The 21,346-nt window shown below is 41.8% G+C and overlaps 1 protein-coding gene and 1 long non-coding RNA gene across 3 annotated transcripts in view; one reads left to right on the forward strand and one right to left on the reverse strand.

Annotated features, from left to right (window-relative positions):
• The window catches only part of PTPRT (protein tyrosine phosphatase receptor type T), a 619,644-nt gene that overhangs the window by 46,210 nt on the left and 552,088 nt on the right, over positions 1-21,346 (reverse strand). For both annotated transcript variants that reach the window (XM_028734967.2, XM_028734972.2), the window contains 3 exons: positions 18,364-18,512; positions 11,565-11,642; positions 11,319-11,354 (listed from right to left, as the gene is read on the reverse strand). In XM_028734967.2, the coding sequence (XP_028590800.2) occupies positions 11,319-11,354; positions 11,565-11,642; positions 18,364-18,512 (263 nt within the window). The remainder of the gene's footprint in view (positions 1-11,318; positions 11,355-11,564; positions 11,643-18,363; positions 18,513-21,346) is intronic.
• On the forward strand, positions 3,638-11,424 carry LOC144327841 (uncharacterized). Its single transcript, XR_013393001.1, has 3 exons — positions 3,638-3,934; positions 9,256-9,341; positions 11,290-11,424. It is a non-coding gene; the product is annotated as an uncharacterized LOC144327841 (long non-coding RNA).

Consider the following 21,346-nt stretch of genomic DNA (forward strand, 5'->3'; position numbering starts at 1 on the left):
ACTTTGCAAGTACTGGAACATATTCTGCACTTTTCCTCCAAAAGCAGAATCAACTTAGGTGATGTGCCTGCCATAATTCCTTATACAACTTCACAGACCATGGAACAAAGTTTGATATTTTGCATTTAGAATGGGGACTGGGCAGGGGATAGGAAATGACAGAGAAGTTAACTAGAATTCTTCATTGCAAATCCCAAATTTTGTGACTGGGATGTTTGTACGTGTGAGTGTACAGTAGTATTTTGTATTCCTTTGTATTTCTATTAAGTCCTGCAGTGGGGAAAGAAAGGTGTTTTTCTGGGGTTGTTGGGAAGTTAAGGAAGATGAAGTACAACATAATGATGGGGGCAGGGCTTTTGGGTCACACTAAACATGATGTGGAGGAGACACCTATGTTTCTTCATGATTTTTTGATTTCAGTTTACTGCAGCTGCCAGGGAGGTAGGAAGCAGACTCTGAATTTGACTGAAGCAGCACGGCAAAGAAAGGGATTGCTTAACACTTTCCCTACAGGTTCTCCTCCCGCTATTGATAAAGAAAAATAGACTGATTTTTATTTTATTTTTTTGTCCCCAAAGTCCCGGCAACTCCTGATGAAGAAATCTGCATCTATAGAATACAGCACTGAGTATTAACGCAAAGTTCAAAATTTCATCAATGTAAGCATATTAATTAGACATGAAACACAAATATTCACATGCTTGCTGAAAGCCATTTTTTGTGTTAGGGAGAAGCCAGACAGCAAAGCTAAGCATTTATTTAAACAATAACCCGCCTAATGCCGTTACTAATGATAATGTGAGGACTCTGAACAGAGGGTATTTTCAAGGCTTATTAGTTCTCCGGGCTGGATTTACTTTCCCAATGCATCTTTACTGTTCCCCATTAACCCTTTGCAATAGAGAATGGGGCCATTTTCTTTAAAAATGGTGAACTACTTGCAATAGGCTGCATAATCTGCTTAATTTGCTACCATTAGGTTGAATCCAAACCCAGTTGCACAACTGAATTCTCCAAGGACAATAATCTTCTATCAGCCTCAGTTTAAAAACATTACAAGTTTCCATTCCAAGAAGGAGTCATAACCAAAGAAACAAAACAAAAAGTAATGAGCTGGCCTATAAAAGCACACTCAGGCCTTTGGATTTGTCATAAAGTTAAACTCAAAGCTACTCAGCTCAGCATATTCAGGTGTAATCATTATTTTCTATATTCAGAGTGAATTCTATTCTGGGCTGTATTTTTTTGTTGTTTTTGATAGCCTCCTTTTCCAGTTCTATAGTTGGAAATATAACAGCTGAAGTATATGGCAGTGGGGGGTTTATGGTACAGAAAGAAGGGGCGGAATTCAATATTGCTTTATGTGGCATGTTCACTTGTCACAAGCATATCAGCTTCCCAGATGGAACAAGCCCTCTTCTCCTTTCCCCATGCACTGTTCTGGAGGGGTCTTCCTGATCCATAGTCAATGTCAGTGGGGGTGGAGAGCGTGCAGAGAGAGGAAAGGGTCTTCCACTGATGAGGTTTGTTAGGTGAATCCTACCCAACAGGAGATAGAAGCTTGAAACTAGACTTTGGTGTCTCTTGCAAGTCCATTTCTTGAATGGAATTCCACTCAGGGGATATTCCAGCTGGTAGAAAACAGGAAGGTGACTTTTGTCAAATCTGCCTGCAGTCACTTGAGCCCTACAAAAAAAATCTGTTCTGGAGTGGAGTATTGGGGAATAATTTTGAAAAGGGGAGGCTTTAGAGTAGCAAGAAATTTGCAAAAAATAACCTCCTCCTTTCCACCTGCAGGATCCATCATCTGGATCAAATGCCATCCATAGATCAAAGGCACCCATTTGTGGATGGCTAAGTTTTGATCCAACCCTCCATCTCGTTATACCATAAGGAAGGGGCTGGCCATCACCAGCCTAAGATACATCACAGCTCAAACTTACTTAGGGGTCCTCCAAACAAATCCATGATTCTTTCTAAACCCTATATTGTAACTTTCAGACACTCTTGTTCACTGCTCTACCACTTGAGAATGTCATACTGGATGTGATTGTTGTTTTTGTGAAGTAATCAACTATATAAAGGTAAAGGTAAAGGTACCCCTGCCCGTACGGGCCAGTCGTGTCCGACTCTGGGGTTGCGCACCCATCTCGCTTAAGAGGCCAGGGGCCAGCGCTGTCCGAAGACACTTCCGGGTCACGTGGCCAGTGTGACAAGCTGCATCTGGCAAGCCAGTGCAGCACACGGAAACGCCGTTTACCTTCCCGCTAGTAAGCGGTCCCTATTTATCTACTTGCACCCGGGGGTGCTTTCGAACTGTTAGGTTGGCAGGCGCTGGGACCGAGCAACGGGAGCGCACCCCGCCGCGGGGATTCGAACCGCCGACCTGACGATCGGCAAGTCCTAGGCGCTGAGGTTTTTACCCACAGCGCCACCCGCGTCCCGGTAATCAACTATATACTATTCCATTAATTCATAAGACATAGCTGACACCAAGCCAAGTTTGCTAGTGAAGTGGAGATAGAGGTTCTAAACTCATCCCAAAGCAACGGGGGAAAGAGATAAAAGAGTCTGTATTCTTTGCCCCAGATTCCTTGAAGTATCCATAAACCATATTTTTTGTGCCAACACAAAATGGACAACATCTGATATCGCAGCCAGATCCTGATTCTCTCTCTCTCTCTCTCTCTCTTTTGTAAAATAAAGAGCAGAAAAAGATATTTCCCCATAGAGAAACTGCAAAATGAGACTGGTATTAAAATATTCTGCATGTGCGAGAAAAATGATGCTTGCAATACGTCTAATCATGGTCTAAGACTGAATGCCACCAAGACTAATGATACATTCTAGCTGGACATTTTAGAAGTGCTGATTACAATACCTGTATGAACAATTCAATATCTAACTGAAGAAGAAGTTATTATTTCTCATTTAAGATAATCATTAAGAAGAACAGACTCTGCAGATAAAAATTTATGGTCTATCACTTTAGATCTCAGAAGCCACAGTAACTCAGTGTAGGACTTTTCGTGTGGCTGCCCCTCTTCTCTGGAACAGCATTCTTGTTGCCCCTATCTGCAGTTTCTGAAAAACCACTGAAGACATTTTGGTTCCAAAAAGCCTTCCCAGATGGATGAATAGATCTCTGTCTTAGCGTCTATTTGTTGTTGTTTTTTAAAATAAAATAAAATCAATCTGCTATTATTTTGGATATTGTTTTAAACTGTTCTTTTTGAGGCTGTTTTTACTGCAGTTTGTACATTCCCTTGAGATGCACATGTATGTGGAAGGAAGCAGGTTCCACAGCGGCAGCCAATCCCAATGAAGATCCTTATTCCCCTCCACTCTGTTTCGGATGTAGATCTTCACTCACCCCTTCTTCCCTGGCAGGGATGAGAGGCACCATTTTATGGTTTGCTTCAGGTGTCAGCATGCCTTGGGCTGGCCCTGCTCAGCCATCCCCACCCCAGCCTCTCCCATATGAATTCTTCAGCACCTTTTATGGTGCACGAGAACCTCACTGAGTCACATAAATGCAAGAGAACATTGTTCTTCTTATACAATGCAGTACTGCACTTGTGTATCAGCGATTACACCAAATCCAATCAGCTTTTTTAGTTGCACAGCAGACCATAGGGTTGATCTACAAAAGCAACATGCTGTCTACTTCTTAACTATATGTATTCAATACTGGAGAAATGTGCTGACAGACAGTGTATCTGCAGCAGGGACCAGAGGAAGAGGAGGAACACAGAGAGAAGAAACACCATGGTGCACCTGTTAACAGAGAAATGGAACACCTTCATCTGCCTCACCTGTAATAAAACATGTCTCGCCCATATTGGTCTCTACACTCACAGCAGGCACTAGTAACCTTACTCCCAAAGGCAAACACTTCCATTGTCTTCCAAGACAGATGGAGGCAAACAACAAGGTACTGTAATATGAGCAATAATGTGAAACAGGAGCAGCTAACCTTTTTTGGCCTGAGGCCCTTTTTTCAACCTTGGCCAACCCCCAAAGGGGCCCATACCAGTTTTGGGAAAGGCAAAAAAATGGGTGTTACACAGGCAGACAGCCACACCTCCACAGCTGATCCAACAAATCAGATATCAGCCCCTTTCTGCTCATCAATTGGATGAGCAGCGAGGGGGCAATTTACATCCCACCCTAGTGTTGTCTTATATACTCAACTGATCAGTGCACTCAGTAGGTGAGGGCCTCCTGCAAATACCATCTTATCAGGAGGCCCATTTTTCACTATATGGAAATCAGGCCTTTGATCTGTTAGCACCTCTCCTCCTGCTAAATATTGGAAAGATGCCATCCCTGTTGTTCTTTTGGTGCCTACTGAAGACCTTCCTCTTCCAGAAAGTCTTTTCTGTAGAGATCTTTCCCAGTCTGCATCTGTATTGGAATTGTTTGAGATGTTTGTGTGTTTGATGCCCTGGTTCCTTTGCAAGGAAGAAAGGATGGGAAATAATAATAATAATAATAATAATAATAATAATAATAATAGTAATAATAATTTATTCTCTCCCCTTTCCACTACTGTTGCCAAAATCAGAGGAGTCTTAGGGGGCCATGAAAATTTGCTTGGTGGGCCAGATCAGGATTCTCAAAAGGGGGATTAGCTATTCCTGATGTAAAACACACTAACATATATCTCGATCTTCTCATCATAGCTAATCATTTACTGTTTCAAACAGTTTTTAATATTGCTTCACACATCACAATAAAATGGAGGGGAAAACCTGCAGAGTTAGCAGGGAATAAAATAATCCAGATATTTCTTTCTTCTATCCGTACTACTAATCTGGTAAAATGAGAATAGGATGGGAGGGTGGGGGAAGAGGAAGCCTGTCAAAGATAAGGCCAAGGTCTGCTGGAAACATCTCAAGCACTACCACAATGGAGTGTGCCCTGAATACAAAAAACAAAGTTTTGTTTCAAAACTCTTCCTTTAATATCCACAGACTCTCTGATTTTGACATGATAAGGCTATCATATCCATTTATATTTTTATTCGGTTAGCCTTGGCAAGTGTGTAACATGATAAGACATCCTTTGCACAAAATAAATTATTTTTGGGCTGGTGTCTGCAATGGATTTAATTACACACACATCCAATCTCACTTTCCTGGAGTAAAGGGTTGTCATTTATTTGACATCTCCTAAGGATGGCTCCAGAATGGCTAATATCACTCTCTGCATTGCCCCAGTGGTAATGGAAACACTTGCAAAATTGGCTTACAGGTTTTATTTGTTTTCATGCGCGTCTAGGTTATGATGTGACAAATGACTTGTTTCAAGGTGATATGCTAATAAAACATAAACATGGCCCAAAGTGAAAAACTATCATACACAACTAAGCATGTGCTTTAAAAAAATATGTGTGCCAGACACTTCAGGGTTCATACAAAAAGCCCAGTGGATCAACCATTAGCTTCTGACACTGAGGCTGCTGGTCAGAGAAAGAAATTACATGCCATTCCAGCATCATATAACTAACATGCTTAACTCTAATTACTGCATGAAGGGGTTAAGACCATAGAGTAAGCTGTCCTGCCAGGCTTAGCCAGGTCACACACACCCTCATCTTGGAAGGAAGGACTACCAAACTCCCACTTTCCATGCTTCCATCCTGTGAACCCTACCAGTAAGGAGGTCTAAGATGGATGCTCCAAGCTTAAGCAAACAATCTTTGTATTTCTATACAAGTAATTTAGAAACCTTAGTAATACTGCCTGCCTTTTATTGCTGCTTTATGGAAAAGCACATGAATCTGACCTTTAAAGCATTTGTAAGCAAACCATTTTTAACTCACAAAACATGATCACTTTCTATGCTAAGAAAAGAGGGGAACTTTGGAAGTACCATGGGAGGCACTGGGAGGCACACTGGTTCCCACAGGCACCATGCTGGCAATCATTTTAATAGTGTGAACACAGGCATCGGTACAACATTTATACCCTCTGGAGATCTGGTGCCAATGGTAAAATCCTTAGGTAAAAAACCTAAGTAGAAAATCATTGGATCCTACTCCTAGGAGCAAAGTAAGAATTATTTAGCTGGACTGACATGTCTCAGAAAATTCCCAAACCCCACGCCCCTAGAAAAAGAAGGCAACTTTGCAGAATATTATCTGATTAGTCTCAACTTTCATGTGTGTGCGTGTGGCAGCTGCCATTTTCTCCTCACACTGCCCCAGAATGTCATTTGCATTGGGGGTGATGCAAAATGGAGGCCAGTCTGTCAACACAGATGCTGCTGCTGCCACTGACAATGGCAGCAAAGAAGAAAAGAAACTGTACTATTGCCACTTCAAATGGTAAGTCCCAACTATGAGAAACTGTAGGAAAACTTATCTCCACACACACACAGAGAGAGAATTTCAGTCAAATGGTACCTTCAGTTTCCCTGCTCACAAATGGGGTGGAGAATTTCAAGATGTCTAAGTAATGTCTTAAGACATTATTTTGGATGGCTATTTTAAAATGAAAGCAGTTCATACCAAAAAATTATTTATATTTCACCATTTAAAATATGTCTTTTCTGCATGAATATGTCTATTCCTAAAAAACCCCAAAACAGATTGTCTATTCAATGTCAAATCTTGTCTTGAACGTTCGAATGGAAGAGAGTCCATAGTTTACTTCAGAAACTTGTTCCATTGATGAACTCTTCTTATAGTGAGATCCCCCCCCAATAATAGTATAGCCTATGTAATTAACTACCTGCTTTTTGTCATATCCATATTGGCTATGGTAATCAACTGGTCCATCTCTCTCATTTCTGGCATTGTATGAATATCTGAAAACTATAAATAGGCCACCCTTTTATTATAAATAAATAAATACCAATTTTGCCCCACCCTTTGCAGGACTTCCTTTGTACCATACCCATCATTATCTACTAAATTCCTCAAAATGAGTCAAAATTGTATAGTGGAATATTGTTAAAGTGGTTCATCAATCACTTTGCCTTGACATATCAGTGGATTTTTTTCATTGCAGATGAAGTTAGGATGTCCCTGCATAAACTCTGGAATAGACTGCAGCATGGCAGCTAATGTATCATGGATTGAGTTGTCAGTTTTTAAACTTCCGCTTTTTAAAATAAAAAAACCCACTATAAAATAATCTAATCTTCAGATCAAGTTAATGATGCTGAAACTCAGTTATAACACACCATCATCGAACTTTGCCTTTTCAGCTGTTTAGATGCATATAGCAGCACTTGCTAGGAGACTACAAAATGCAGCTGTTTTTCACCTGTTTGTTCATTATTTGTTCACCTATGTATTTGTTCATGTGCATTGTGAATTTATGAGTAGAGCTTCAAGTGAAGTTCTCTGAAGGTGGTGTCACAGAAGAGAACCTTGGGGACACATAAATGTTCACATCCCAAAGAGAGAAGAGCTTTACAAGGCACCTTCTCTCCTCCCCCCCGCCCCTGCATCTTGGATTAAAATCAAGCCAGAGAAGTTCTGACTGGCCTGCCAACCTCATCTGCCAATTCCCCACTCTGAAAAGCACCATTCTACCTTCTATTTAATTATTGGGCCAGCAGCATTGAGGGAGGATGAGCCATGGTAAAGGTAAAAAGGTAAAGGACCCCTGGATGGTTAAGTCCAGTCAAAGGCGGCTATGGGGTGTGGCACTCATCTCACTTTTCAGACCAAGGGAGCTGGCGTTTGTCCGCAGACAGTTTTCCAGGTCATGTGGCCAGCATGACTAAACCGCTACTGGCACACGGAGGACTGTGACGAGTGCCAGAATGCACAGAAATGCCATTTACCTTCCCACTGCAGTGGTACCAATTTATCTACTTGCACTTTTGAACTGCTAGGTTAGCAGAATGAGGAAAGGCCAGCGGTTTGTCCCTTCCATGCTTTCTCTCTTTCACTGTGCCACACTGCAAGGAAGTGGGCCTCAAGGAAATGTGTTGTGGACCTTGTGTTCTGTCTTCCATCGCCACTATCATAGCCCTTGGGAAGACAACAAATCCAATAAGCCATCAGTGCAATAGTAAGAAAGCAGGAAGGGGTACTCGATTCTCTCACTCCTCACATGCAATTGCTGCTACTCCACAACTGCTGGTGACAGGTTGATGCGGAAAAGAGGTGGGTTGGCTTCCTTCTCTCATGCTGTCACAACTCTCATCACCACTGGCTGGGTAAGTAATAAGACAGGGGGAAAATATGTTATGGGAAATAGGAGCCTGAGAGTGATTGTGTTTTGGGAACCGCAAAGGTTGGTGTGAAAGGAGGTCATTTTCCAAGACTTACTTTGGCTCAGGAAATTATCCTAGATCTATTTCAGGGGTGGCCAAGAGACTGTGATCTACTCACAGAATAAAAACTGGCAGTGATCTACCCCCCTTTTGGGGGTTCAGGTCAACATTGTTGAGCTTTTTTTTAGGAAGGAAAGCACTTTAATCATTTAGGTTGAGTCAAATGTAAACGAGAAAGACCTCACCCATCTTTATCAATTGCTTTGAATATTCTCTCTAGAATGGAATGAAAATCATTCTTGCTTTGACTTTTTGTCAAAAACAAAGCAGTTATTTTTAAAAAAATATATATTTGAAATGTGCTTATATCACATGAAAATTGCAAATACAATTTGTACAAGATGAGTATAATTTAAATGCAATTTTTTTCATGTGTGGGTCTATGACAGTGTTAATGAAACTGAAATGGGACAGAATTACACTGCTCAGTCCACCTCCAGTTATACCAATAATTCCCAAAAGTTTACAATATATTAAATAGCTATGCCACATACAAAATTATGGACAGATTGTCAAGAAACAGGAACATGACTATGGAGTGTGGTAAAGCAACATCACAGACATCTATGGTGGAGTTAATATACAATACCATGGTGTGCTGTCTATAATGCACAATGTTTTCTAAACGAATAACATTTGCTGGCTTAGAGATTTTAATTTCGTGATCTTGAAATTTCATAAAAAACGTCAACTTTAAGCAAAGAAACTTAAGTCCCGGGTCCTACATAAATGGAGACGGGCCTGGGACTTGGGGGAGGCAGGTACATATTTATGAATAAATGAGTAGCATGTGGCTCACAAACAACAGTGGTGCCCTGCTGAGGCCACAGAAAGTGTCACTCGTGGGAACCAAATGACAGCACTAGTGGCCTTCAGTGGTTGGACTGGGAAGCGGAGCTGAGAGGGAACTTGTGATTGTTAGTCGGCTCCTGGATCTTAAACAGAAGTTTGTTCCTGCAGCTTTGGTATAATGATGGAAGACTTCCCATCTTCACTGTCCAAAGAGCTGTGCTAAGAGGTTGCTACAGATGGAGGTGAGCCATCAGGTAAGCCATCAATAGGGATAGGAAATAAGTTTTTCCCAAAATATCTATTGCCTGCCTCATACAATATTTATTTTGTCTTGTGGATACTAATAAACCTTTGACCACTCAAAAGCCACTTTGAAACTACACATTGGAATCTGGGCCCCCCAAACACCACACCCTAGAGGGCTAGGAGCAGAACTCAACTATTTTCACAAACATGATAAGTACAACTTTCCTCAAGAGGTGTTCCAAACCACTATTCTTTTTCAAGGAGGATACAGAGGATACAGAATTTAGTAGATCTATTCTGCACAGGATATTCCAGTCTAAAATCATCAAAAAAATAAAAAATGGGAGAAGTCCTTAAAAAAAAAAAAGGAATGTTGTGATGTTTTGTTTGTTCATGTTTGGCTCAGATCAGGTTGGCCCAGCTTCCAGTTGTGGCTGATTTCACAAGAAAATGTGGCTTATGAGCAAGCATGTTCTTATCCTCTTGGAAAACCATGTGTGGCTGGAAAAAATCATTGTGGGTTGGATCCAGACTTGCTCCTTCAAGTCTTCCATTTGAGGGAGAGAATCAGGATTATAGAAACAAAAGAAGAACCTACTGGATCAGGCCAATGGCCCATGTAGTCCAGTATCCTGTTCTCACAGTGGCCAACCAGATATCTGTGTGAAACCCTCAATCAATACCTGAGCACAAGAGCAATCACTTCCAAATGTGGAGGTAGAGCACAGCCATCATAACTGGTGATTGATTCAATGGAGGTTCTCCTCTGGGGCATGTGGGACAGTGATTTTCACTGATTTCCTCTTCTTTCTATAGCCCATAGAAACAAATCTCCAGATCATGTTTTCAATGACCACAGGGAGGGCCACTGAGGAAAAGGAGGAGTCAATGAAAATTGCATCCACCTCCAATTCCTCTGGTATGAGGATAAGTCCTGTGAATTAAAGTCTCTATCCAAGTCCTTTATATTCCAGAGGAGTTGCTCAAGTATCCTACGGTTCCAGCATGCAGACAATGCATGCATACACAAATCTCTGGGTCTGCGAGACTCCTACCCTTGTGGTCCCTCCTTCCTTCATTACTTCTCTACCCCTTGGATTATTTTTAATGCACAAATGGTTGCACCTTGCTTGTGTTATGTTTCTGCCTACAGCAATACTCAGCCTCTGGAACCACTCAATGTGCTGCTCTCTGATACACCATAGAGGAAATTACTATTTATTTATTTATTTTTTTAAAAAATCAATGCTCTGTTTATACAAATCAGGGGTTCTGGGTTTTATCTTCAGACATGCAACATCTGTGCATGAGCTTTGCAGGCGCGACCTATTTTATTTGCTCTACTAGGTGTGCAAAAATGACAAACATATTTTTAAGCCTTTTATCCCTAAGCATACAAATATCTAATCTTAAAAAATGAAAAAACAGAATGACAAGATTTGAGAGTAAAGGAATAATCCAATCTTTTTTATTGAAAGGGGAATCAATAAAAAAGAAATGAATTCCATTATGTGATTTAAATGTTCTTCATTCGGGGGCTTAGCAGAGAGCCACATTTTCATGATTTTTTTCTTTTTCTTTCTGTATTGGTAGAAGTCAGAACAAATGTTCCTAACAATTTCTTCCAAATCAAAGTCCCTAAAATTCATCTTTGGGGTTAATTCTAATCCTTTAACCTTCAAACAGCATCCCCACAATGCTGTTTTGGAGAGTGTGTATGTGTGTTTAATTATCGTCTGAGACTGCATCATAGCCTTGGAAGGAATGAGACTGATAAGGTGGCAGAGTTTTGACACTGAGCATATGGTAAAATCAGTTACACATTTTGGTGACCATGAGGAGATGTTTACCATCCAAAATGGGGGCCGCCTCAAACAAACAACAGTTTTGGAATATGTCTGCCAATATTCTATTGAGCCATTTTCAGATAGAATGGATGTGTTTTCTCATCAACAGGCTATTGTGCATCATAACAGTCCTCTTACCTAACAGTGTGGTCGATGGAACAGTGTCTGATGATACTTTGAGATGAAATTCCATTTGCGCACAGAACACGGATCAATGGAACCCAACAGAAGGTCAACAGGAGAAAAATAATGTGGAAAATAAAATAAAAACACAAAGTTAGCTGTTTCCAACATCCCAAAGACTCGGTTCTTTACTGCCATATTTATGTATCTACAGGGAAAGGCACAAAAGCACACAATCAAGAATAAAGTCTACATAAGTACCTGAGTAGTAGGAATTCAACAAAGATTTGCTCTGAAGGGTTTTGCTTTGGACAGAAAATGAACAAGGAGAGGATGGTGCTAGGTAGGAAAGACATAAGGAAGAAGCTTTAGAAATGTATAGAGAAAGATAACAGAACAGAGAGAAAAGCTCCTTAGAGAACAGAGTAGCATTTAATTCACTGGATGTGACATAATTAAACTGCCTAGAAGCAAATATAGTCTTCTAATACCACCAATAGATGGTATTTAAAAAATAAATAAAAATATACAAATAAAATGGGTGCCAAAAACCCTAGAACTGCTCATATACAGCAGAGAGAGGCAACATAACACATACAGGGCACTCCTGCTAAGCTACATATGCTCCTCCTTCCCAAACATCACACATGCATTTGGAGAAGACTGCAGAATAAGAATATGGAAGCATACATCCATAGTTGAGTTTTGGAACCCACAAGAACAACACAAGTTATCTGAATTGCATTGGACTAAAACATGTTAATGGAGGTGGACTTCCGGCCATGTCTTATCAATTCCAGCCATGTATTATCAATTTGCAGTCTCGCAACTTTCACAAAATAAAAATTAGGGAGTTCTCTTTTAAACAGGTTCATGGGTTTGGGTTGATGGGGTGAATAATGTTAAATATGTACACAAAAAGCACAAATTGGAAGGAAATTAGCAGATGCAACAGAAGCCTGACTCTCAAACAGATGGTTCTTGACAACACAAGTTGGCTTGAAATTATGTGAGAATTTGAAGTTAACTTTTATGGATATTGAGACTGGAGTGGGCAGTAGGATGAACATGGGATGAATAAGCAAACACCTGCAATTTCTGCTCCCTTTTCTGTTGTTATTGGAATTGTTATTGGAATCTGATATCCCTGGTGGTCAATGCTCTCTATAGCTGCAACAGTCTCCTCTTCACTTTTCATCAAGCTAGTTTCTTCCCCTTCTTATGAGTCAGTTTTAGTATCATATTCCAAGGCTCTTCTAAGCCAACTTTGTCTCATCCTACTTGCATCTTGGCTGATACCTGATGTCAACTCATTCCATTTCCCAGGAACTACATGTACACACATTAGAGTCGTACCTCGGAAGTTGAACAGAATCTGTTCCAGAAGTCCATTCGATTTCCGAAACGTTCAGCTTCCGGAGTGTGGCTTCTAATCGGCTGTAGGAAGCTCCTGCAGCCAATCGGAAGCCACGGAAGCCCCATCGGACATTCGGCTTCCAAAGAACGTTTATTTCTCCAAACCCTTAAGGATCAACTGATGTAATGTGCTTTATGTGGGACTGCCCTTGAAGAGAATTCACAGACTTCGGCTAGTGCAAAATGCTGATATGAGTGTTGTTATAAATGTGGGGTGGTGAGATCAAATTCAGCTTTGTACATGTTAGCTTTGTACATGAAGAGAGGTACCCCCACAATTGGAGGCGGGGGGTGGGGGTGGGGATTCAAACAAGAAACCCACACTTTCTTTAGATTTAAGATGTCTTCCTTCAATCTTCAAGCTTTTTAATCATCAAAATCATAGTATATGCAACACTTTTACATTTTAATACGTCTTGGAAGCTGGCTTTACACGGGTCAGCCAATATTTAAGGATTTATGGTACTCAGGTCTCAGAAAATGTGGTTTGCAGTCCTTTCACATTTGTTTCGAGTGTTACAATTATATATTTGTCTTCACCTTCACTGTGACGGGAAATGAGTTAATGCAAAAACCCCACAGTACATTAAAAAGAGAGATGTCAATAGATAAAATAGAAATAATTGTTCCATAATACCATATAAAAGTAGATAAAATCCAATATACATCAAAGCAATTTCAGAAGCAATTTCTAGATCTCCAGAGTAAACATTATTTACAAATGAATAAAAGCTCATCAGAATTACTCCATGGGGCGAACAGTGCTATTCTAACAGACTCCAGGTGGAGTTGTATCAAGCCTACAGATATTTCTATTACACTTAAAAAAAAAGCAGGTCAAGCAATTTTCCAAAGTATTGTCCCATGGGAAACTGAACAAAGTGCTAGTGTGCCAGTAGAATCTACTGTTAACAAGGTTGTTTATAACAAGGGGACTGTACCGCGTAAGATTTCACTGATGGCATTTAATGCACCTAACTCACATGTTGTACAAATCTCTTATGGAGCCAAAGTCTTCCCTTAAGAAAAGGAAGTGTATACTACTAAGCATATAGGCACTCGATAGACTGGTTCTCTGGATATGTATCGATGAACACATGAGTCTTTAAAAACCATCGCCTAAAGTAGATGAGGGACGTGGGTGGCGCTGTGGGTTAAACCACAGAGCCTAGGACTTGCTGATCAGAAGGTCGGCAGTTCAAATCCCCGTGACAGGGTGAGCTCCCGTTGCTCGGTCCCTGCTCCTGCCAATCTAGCAGTTCGAAAACACATCAAAGTGCAAGTAGATAAATAGGTACCACTCCGGCGGGAAGGTAAATGGCATTTCCATGTGCTGCTCTGGTTCGCCAGAAGCGGCTTAGTCATGCTGGCCACATGACCCGGAAGCTGTATGCCGGCTCCCTCAGCCAATAAAGCGAGGCCGCAACCCCAGAGTCGGTCATGGCTGGACCTAATGGTCAGGGATCCCTTTACCTTTATAGTAAACTTTCTGCACAAGTTCTATTAAAAAGGTAAAGGGACCCCTGACTGTTAGGTCCATTCATGGACGACTCTGGGGTTGCGGTGTTCATCTCGTTTTACTGGGCGAGGGAGCCGGCGTACAGCTTCCGGTTCATGTGGCCAGCATGACTAAGCCACTTCTGGCAAACCAGAGCAGTGCATGGAAACACCGTTTACCATCCCACTGGGATGTGCTTTCGAACTGCTAGGTTGGCAGGAGCAGGGACCGAGCAATGGGAGCTCACCCCGTCGCAGGGATTCGAACCACCGACCTTCTGATCAGCAAGCCCCAGGCTCTGTGGTTTATACCACAGCACCACCCACATCCCCCAAACAAGTTCTATAGGAAACCCTAAATTTCACTAGTGAACCCAGTTATACAGCACCACAGGCAGAATCACGCTGAATTATCCAGTAAATGCAAGTGACTCTTGTGACTTCAACTGCCATTGAAAAATAAACTAGTAAATCTTAGAACAAAGGCTAGATTTCCTATTGCTATTGCAGACACCAGGACAGCTTGAAGGCCTTGCTGTTCCCAGCCCAGAGGACTCAGAAGTCTTGTTGGCTTTGCGTAAAAACTCTCTTAACCTTTGCATCCCAAATCTAAGCAATTTGTTGTTTGAGTAGTCACACAATCTTGTGCCTTGCATCACCTCTCCAGCCTTCCAGAGCCTGACTCTCTTGGCCGATGCCTCCTGCCTCTGCCCATTCTGCACTTTTTTCTCTTCCCTGTAACCTAATCATTGGCTTGATATGGTCTATAGTGCCTGCACCTGGCTCTTCAAGCTTGTCATTGTTTTAACCTGTGCCCACCCTTGAGCACACCATTTGCCTCTGGCCCTGGCAGTTATGCAGACAATAGGAGATTCAGAAGGAAGACAAGCCAGAATAAGATACCAAGAGATGCTTTGAATCTCCATGGAGAAGTATATTCCTTGTTCTGCCAAGTCAAATCCAGAAGTCCTGAGCCAGGGCTAAAATTGTGCTAGTAACTGAGCTGACAAAGAGCAGCTAGAACCAAGTAAACTAACACACACACACACACACACACACACACACACACACACACACACACACCTTTACACAAGACTCTGTTGTTCTCAAGGTTTGGGACTTCCTGGGTTTCCAGACGGAAACCTCTCTCTTTTTCTAAAATCATCATCATTAATTATTGTTAATTGTTCAATTATTATTAAACAAAACAAAAGTGCCTCAATAAATACAGTTTCAGATTGCTAAGGCAAATTGAAGTACTCAACTTCCTCGTCTCATTAGTGCAAGGGTTTCCGCTTGGACAATGGTACTTTCCTCCTCTTCTTGCCCTCCCCCCTCCCCAAATCTCCTAGGAAGGGTTGGGGGGGGGGGGACGCAGAACAGATTTAGGGGATAGGCAAGGGGAGAAGGGAGAAAAAGCCCAGTTGCACAAGCAGAAATTCTGTCACTGACAGGATGCTTACTTTACCACTACATTGGATATAACCCAAAGTGATAGCACACTGTGTCATACAGACCTTAAAACGTTGAATTCTTATATGTAAGAATGGGTTTACCAGTGCTTTCAAAGCAACACAGCAGTGGCTTGTGAGAGTTTGTGTGTATATGGAAGCAGTAGTGTATTCCCAGCAGTGATCGTGTTGTGCTTATTTAGACAGGGATCAGGTAGGGTGAAGCAGCAAGGTTGATGGAGTTCCAGGCTGGTGGCAGCAGCCCCACCAGTATGCCCACATCTGCAGAGCCACCAGCTCCAACTCTGGAGCTCCCCATGGTTTGCTACTCCTACATTGTCCCATCCCCACCCAAGTTCAGCTCCACCACAATTGGGAGGATGAAACCCCTTCATGAACCACCACTGTGTTGTTTTGCCCCCAAACTAACAAGGGTTTACTATTCTATATAAATAGAACAATCACAACCTTTCTCTTGTTCTATACACAGTATAGTGAATGTACTCAACTGATTTTTGTGGAGGAAATATGCTGAAAGTCTTGCAGCTTTTGCTGAGGCTTTCAGGATCTGGAGGAAAGCTTTAGCTACTGCAGGAGTTAGGTATTCAACCTGAATTTCACAACTGGTGAACTTCAGTGTCAGCTCTAATAATACTCATAAGGAACTTTTTTCTGCACTCATCATCTTTGCCCTTATTGTTCCCATCTAAGTTCCCAGTAGGCAATGCTAACTTTATAACTGCACATGACAGCATGGCTTTGAATGCAACATCAGATGTCATGCTAGCATAACACCTTCCCGTGGACTTCCTTAGGCAATGTCCTCTGTTTCAGAAGTGAATATTTCACGCCCTTTAGTTTCAAAGCAAAACTGCTTGGCTTCCAAACTGAGATTCCTGAATAAGCAACCTGTGATAAAATCCTAAACTTTATCTTCCTTTTTCTTCTCTTACTTTCCAACAGCTGTCAACCTGGTTGTGTCCATGATGCAGAGTACTCCTTTGGACCACTCCTGCCACATCTGCTTTATGCATGACCTACTGCATGACAGTCCATCAGTGTGGTGTCAGTGCAGCAGTGCCTCTGTGCTGGATGGATCATTAGTGTATCATTGTTCATTTGATACGGCGTCTCACTCATCATGCTCATGGGATGCCAGGCTTCAGGAGATGTGCTCTGTGTAATGTACCTCACTGGATGCTGCAGATACTTGTGGATAATTTTAGCTCCCTAGTCTGATCTTCCTTGCCATCTCTTTTCTTCACTGAGTAGGTACCTATATCCATTTGTTCCATAGGGTACTGGGTAAAATCACAGCAGCTTCAATACAAGGCTTCTTACATGGCAGATTCCACACTCCACAGAATTATTTTATGTTTCCTGGTTTTTAAGACATTACAGTTTGGAAGAAGAAGAAGAGTTTGGATTTGATATCCCACTTTATCACTACCCGAAGGAGTCTCAAAGCGGCTAACAATCTCCTTTCCCTTCCTCCCTCACAACAAACACTCTGTGAGGTGAGTGGGGCTGAGAGACTTCAAAGAAGTGTGACTAGCCCAAGGTCACCCAGCAGCTGCATGCGGAGGAGCGGAGACGCGAACCCAGTTCACCAGATTACGAGTCTACTGCTCTTAACCACTACACCACACTGGCTCCCTCACAGTTGCCAGAGTCCTATTCCTGACCACAAATGAGCACAAAAGCTGAGGCCATTTCTGCTTCTGTGGCTCCTAGCCCTCCGTGGACATTCTAGGGATATAACCTGGGACCTTCTTCATGTAAAGCCAATGCTCTGCTACTGAGCTACAGCCCTTCCATTAACAGCTACTGAGAATGGTTGCAGGTGGAAGTGGAATGTCTGTAGTTTCCAGGTGCCCCCTAACACTGACCACATTTCTGGTTTCTAACTTTGCCTGTGAACCTGCACTCTCTAACTAAAACAGCTTTGGAGAGGAAAAAATTAAGCACAGAGGATTGTAACAAAAATGCAGTGCTCTGTTTTCTGTGTGTTTCTTCAGCTGTCCAGCAAGACATATCCTTCAATCTTAGAGGAAATTTAAATTCTATCAGCACCATCATCAGCTGCACTGTACTGATGTGAAATTCCCTTCCAGTGCCAGGGCAGGGGGCAGTCAAACCACAGGCATGGGATGTGGCAGGGCTCAGCAGCTGTGTAACAATGCTGGGTTGATCTGGACCTAGTAATGGAGGAATAGGTTGCTATGGACATGTAACACCTGACCTGGAGCTGTTGTTTCTGCTCTGAAGAACTGTGGCAACTGTATGGTTGCTGTATGGCCACTAGGTCATGAAGAACCCCAGCTTCCACATATGCCTGGGGTTGGTTTGTCTGTTTGGGGGTTGCACAGCCAGTTCAAGAACCATGTGCAGGTGTTCTACTCAAGTCAGAATTCAGTGAAACAGAAACTTGCCTAAATGGCTCAGGTGCTAAAATGAACTATTTTAATACTTTTATTCAAGTGACATTAGAAAAATCAGAGGCCTGTAGCAGAAAGAGAAACATCTCAGGAACGGAAATGGAGACATTTCACTCTCCCAGTTATTTTTATTACTGTTGTTTCCCTTACAATACGTTTCAAATCCTTAAGATTTTTGTTCCCATGGGATCCAAGAGTTTTAATTACCATAAAGCTTTCTGAATATGGAGGCACCAATTGCAAACAAGTAAAACTTACTGAATCCATTAACATCTTGGCAGCTTGAAGAAAAGGCTTCTTCATTATGAGCAGAACTGAGTTTCGTAGCAGTCTTGTCTGAAGAAGCAACAGGTCCCATTTCTCTCTGACTGCTGCTCTGTGTCTCCTTTTGCTTCTTGGCTAGTTTCCTTCAGGGTGTTTTGAAGAGGGAAGAAACCATTGTTAGGGTTTTTGTTTTTGTTTTACCATTTCTTAACTGATCAAACTGAAAGAAAACAAGCTGACCAAATAATACCTTAAAAGAGAGAGAGAAAAATATTTCTGGTTTTGAGCAACATGCAGGTCTATTTGCAAATGTGAGGAAGCATCACATTGCATCTCCATTGTAAGCATTAGCAATGGAGAGTGCATATGGAAACTAGCAATGGAGTGTCATGTAAACTGAGAGCAAACAAAAGTAAGGCCAAGGAAAAGAGAAAACGGCAGAATGAGATATTAATGGGAAAATACCAGGCAACTGCCTAAATCCAGCCTGGAATTCCCCAGTGATAAGTTTACACTAGATCAATACCAAAAAGTCCAGGGCCAAATCTACTTCCCTTGAGAAATGCCTTGTCTCTTCCCCATATACCAATCCAAAGTGGAAAGCTGGTTGTCACCTTGGGGCAATGTGAGGGGATCTCAGGTTGGGGCTTTGTCCCTTTACCTTGTTTCCAAAGAATCCTAACAGAAAAGAGCAGGTATCACACAAAAGGAAACACTCTTTAAGGTGCTGTTGACACAGTTGCTTAAACTGAGTTTTTGATTCCCCATACCTGAGTGTAAATGTAATGAAAAGCTACCATTAAATAGTTGCATTTGCGTATTTTTTATAAAAATATATATGTTTTCCTCCCTGATTCCTACATCAAGAGCAACAGTGACACTTTATATATACCCTGGGCTGAAAAACATTCTTGTTTGGGGTATTATTCACTTGTGAAACCCTCGATGTCATGGGCAGTGAACCATTTTCATCTGACGGGTAGGATCAAAAGTGGCAACCCTCTGTGGTTCACATTTGACCTATACACCTGTTTTAGTTACCTGACATGATATGGCATACTTCGCAAGTGCTCCGGAAAAAGGGACATCCTGGTGTGTGAGATCACGGCAGCCATTTTGGCTGCCACTCTCTCTCTCACTTTCATGCCCTGCTCTCTTACCCTGAATAAAGCCCTTGAGAGCATAACACAGGTCACGAGACTCACCCGGGAGCAGATCCTGGAAGACATACATCATGGTTTTGGCTCGGGGAAAAGTTCAACGGTGTGATATGGCATCAGATAGATTCAGACTCCCCAAAAGCAATAAGGTTTGTATTTGGCTCCAAATCGAAGCAGCACCAAATACAAGTCCGGGCTGCAAAGGAGCAGCTGACAACACTTTCTAAAGTTCCCAATTGTCCCTTTGCAGTTGTGGTTTTAGGGGAGCTCCCGAGTAGAAATGATCCTGCCTGAGGCAGCAGGGCTTGCATTCCATGCCCAATTTAAACAGTCCAAAAATGCAAGGCAAGGAAATCAGAAGCGCACTCTGAGGCTCTTGGTTGTTCCCATAACAGCCTTGAAGTCCAAATTAGATAGGCTCATGGGCCTAATTTGTCCTGTGGGCCAGAGTTTCCAGAGGCAATATCCATCTAAATATTAGATGCTGTGAGAGAAGGCAGAAAACAGCAGAAGAAGGTTGTTTCCTTCACACACTATTTGTGTGTGGACTTTTCCTGAAAGCACCTAGCTGGCCACTGTTGGAAACAGGATTATGGAGATGGACTCTTGGTCTAATACTGCAGGAGTCTTATGTTCTTAAAATGGCCTACTGAGTGCCACCTAGTAAATTGTTTGCCATTTCTAAACAGAAACATATACCACATTGGTTACAGAAGACACAGTCCACATTTCATATACACATCAGATTTGGTTGAAAATACTACTGATTAATTCCTACCTATCATTTTCAGGTGGTGAGTAGTTCTCCTGAATTTGGTCCCATGTGGTGAGAATGATCCAGTATTAGTATGTTTGAGGGCAGGGGAAGATAGTGGGTTGCTGGGGCCTTGAGGAGAACCTACCACTGCTACCTCCTTTCCTTCTCCAAGGTACATTTCTAGGGTCTTAAGATAGGAATAGGGAGCAGAGCTCATAGGATATTTGGTGCTCCTTGCAAGCACTATGAGCAACTATGAATCATAAGACCCCCAAATCCTGTATTTATTGTACCTTGTGAACCCTCTACATGTCAAGGATCTTCAGAAAATTATTGATGCCTCTGTTGTCAATGACACACACTGGCCTCAAGTCTAGATACAGGCTTGAGAGCACCTACATGATCACAACAAAGGAGCATTAGCAGCAGAACAAACTAAGCTTTTCTCACCATCCTCTGTCTGACACCTGACATGCTGCTGATATGCTGTCATAGAGGGGAGAACAAGAAGCCCTCCTTCCCCTTCATAGCTGACAGAACATCACTTAAAAGGTAAAAGGAATGGTTATTTGGGGTCCACGAGGTTGAGTGTGTGATAGGGAGGGGCTGTAAGAGAGTAGGCTAATGTATTTCTGAAAATGTACTTGGTCAGAAAATAAGCAGAGTTATTTCTCTCTTTATTTTACTAGTGAATTTGATGTGAATTAGAAGTTCCCCTCTTTAGTAAACATTAGGTCCCAACTCTTTCCTTGTGGAAATTCACTGAGAAGAAACAGCTCACCTGAGAAATGTCATCTTATGTTGGCTTTGCCACATTAAAACTGAATATGAGAAAAGAGGCCAAGTAATATTATATATAAAATGTTTGCATGAAATTTTCTTTGTCTTGCACCAAGAAACATAAATAAAAGAAACATTTCAGCACACTGATCTCAAATGTTGAGATATCATATTCATCTGTGGAGATATAACATCTCACCAGAATTACTAGTAGTGTACTACCCTACCTCTATCACCTATAAACCATTTTGGGATGTGACTGCAATTCTTTGAACAAGGC

Source organism: Podarcis muralis, chromosome 5 (genome assembly GCF_964188315.1).
Source record: "Podarcis muralis chromosome 5, rPodMur119.hap1.1, whole genome shotgun sequence".
In the NCBI taxonomy this organism is placed as follows: domain Eukaryota; kingdom Metazoa; phylum Chordata; class Lepidosauria; order Squamata; family Lacertidae; genus Podarcis; species Podarcis muralis.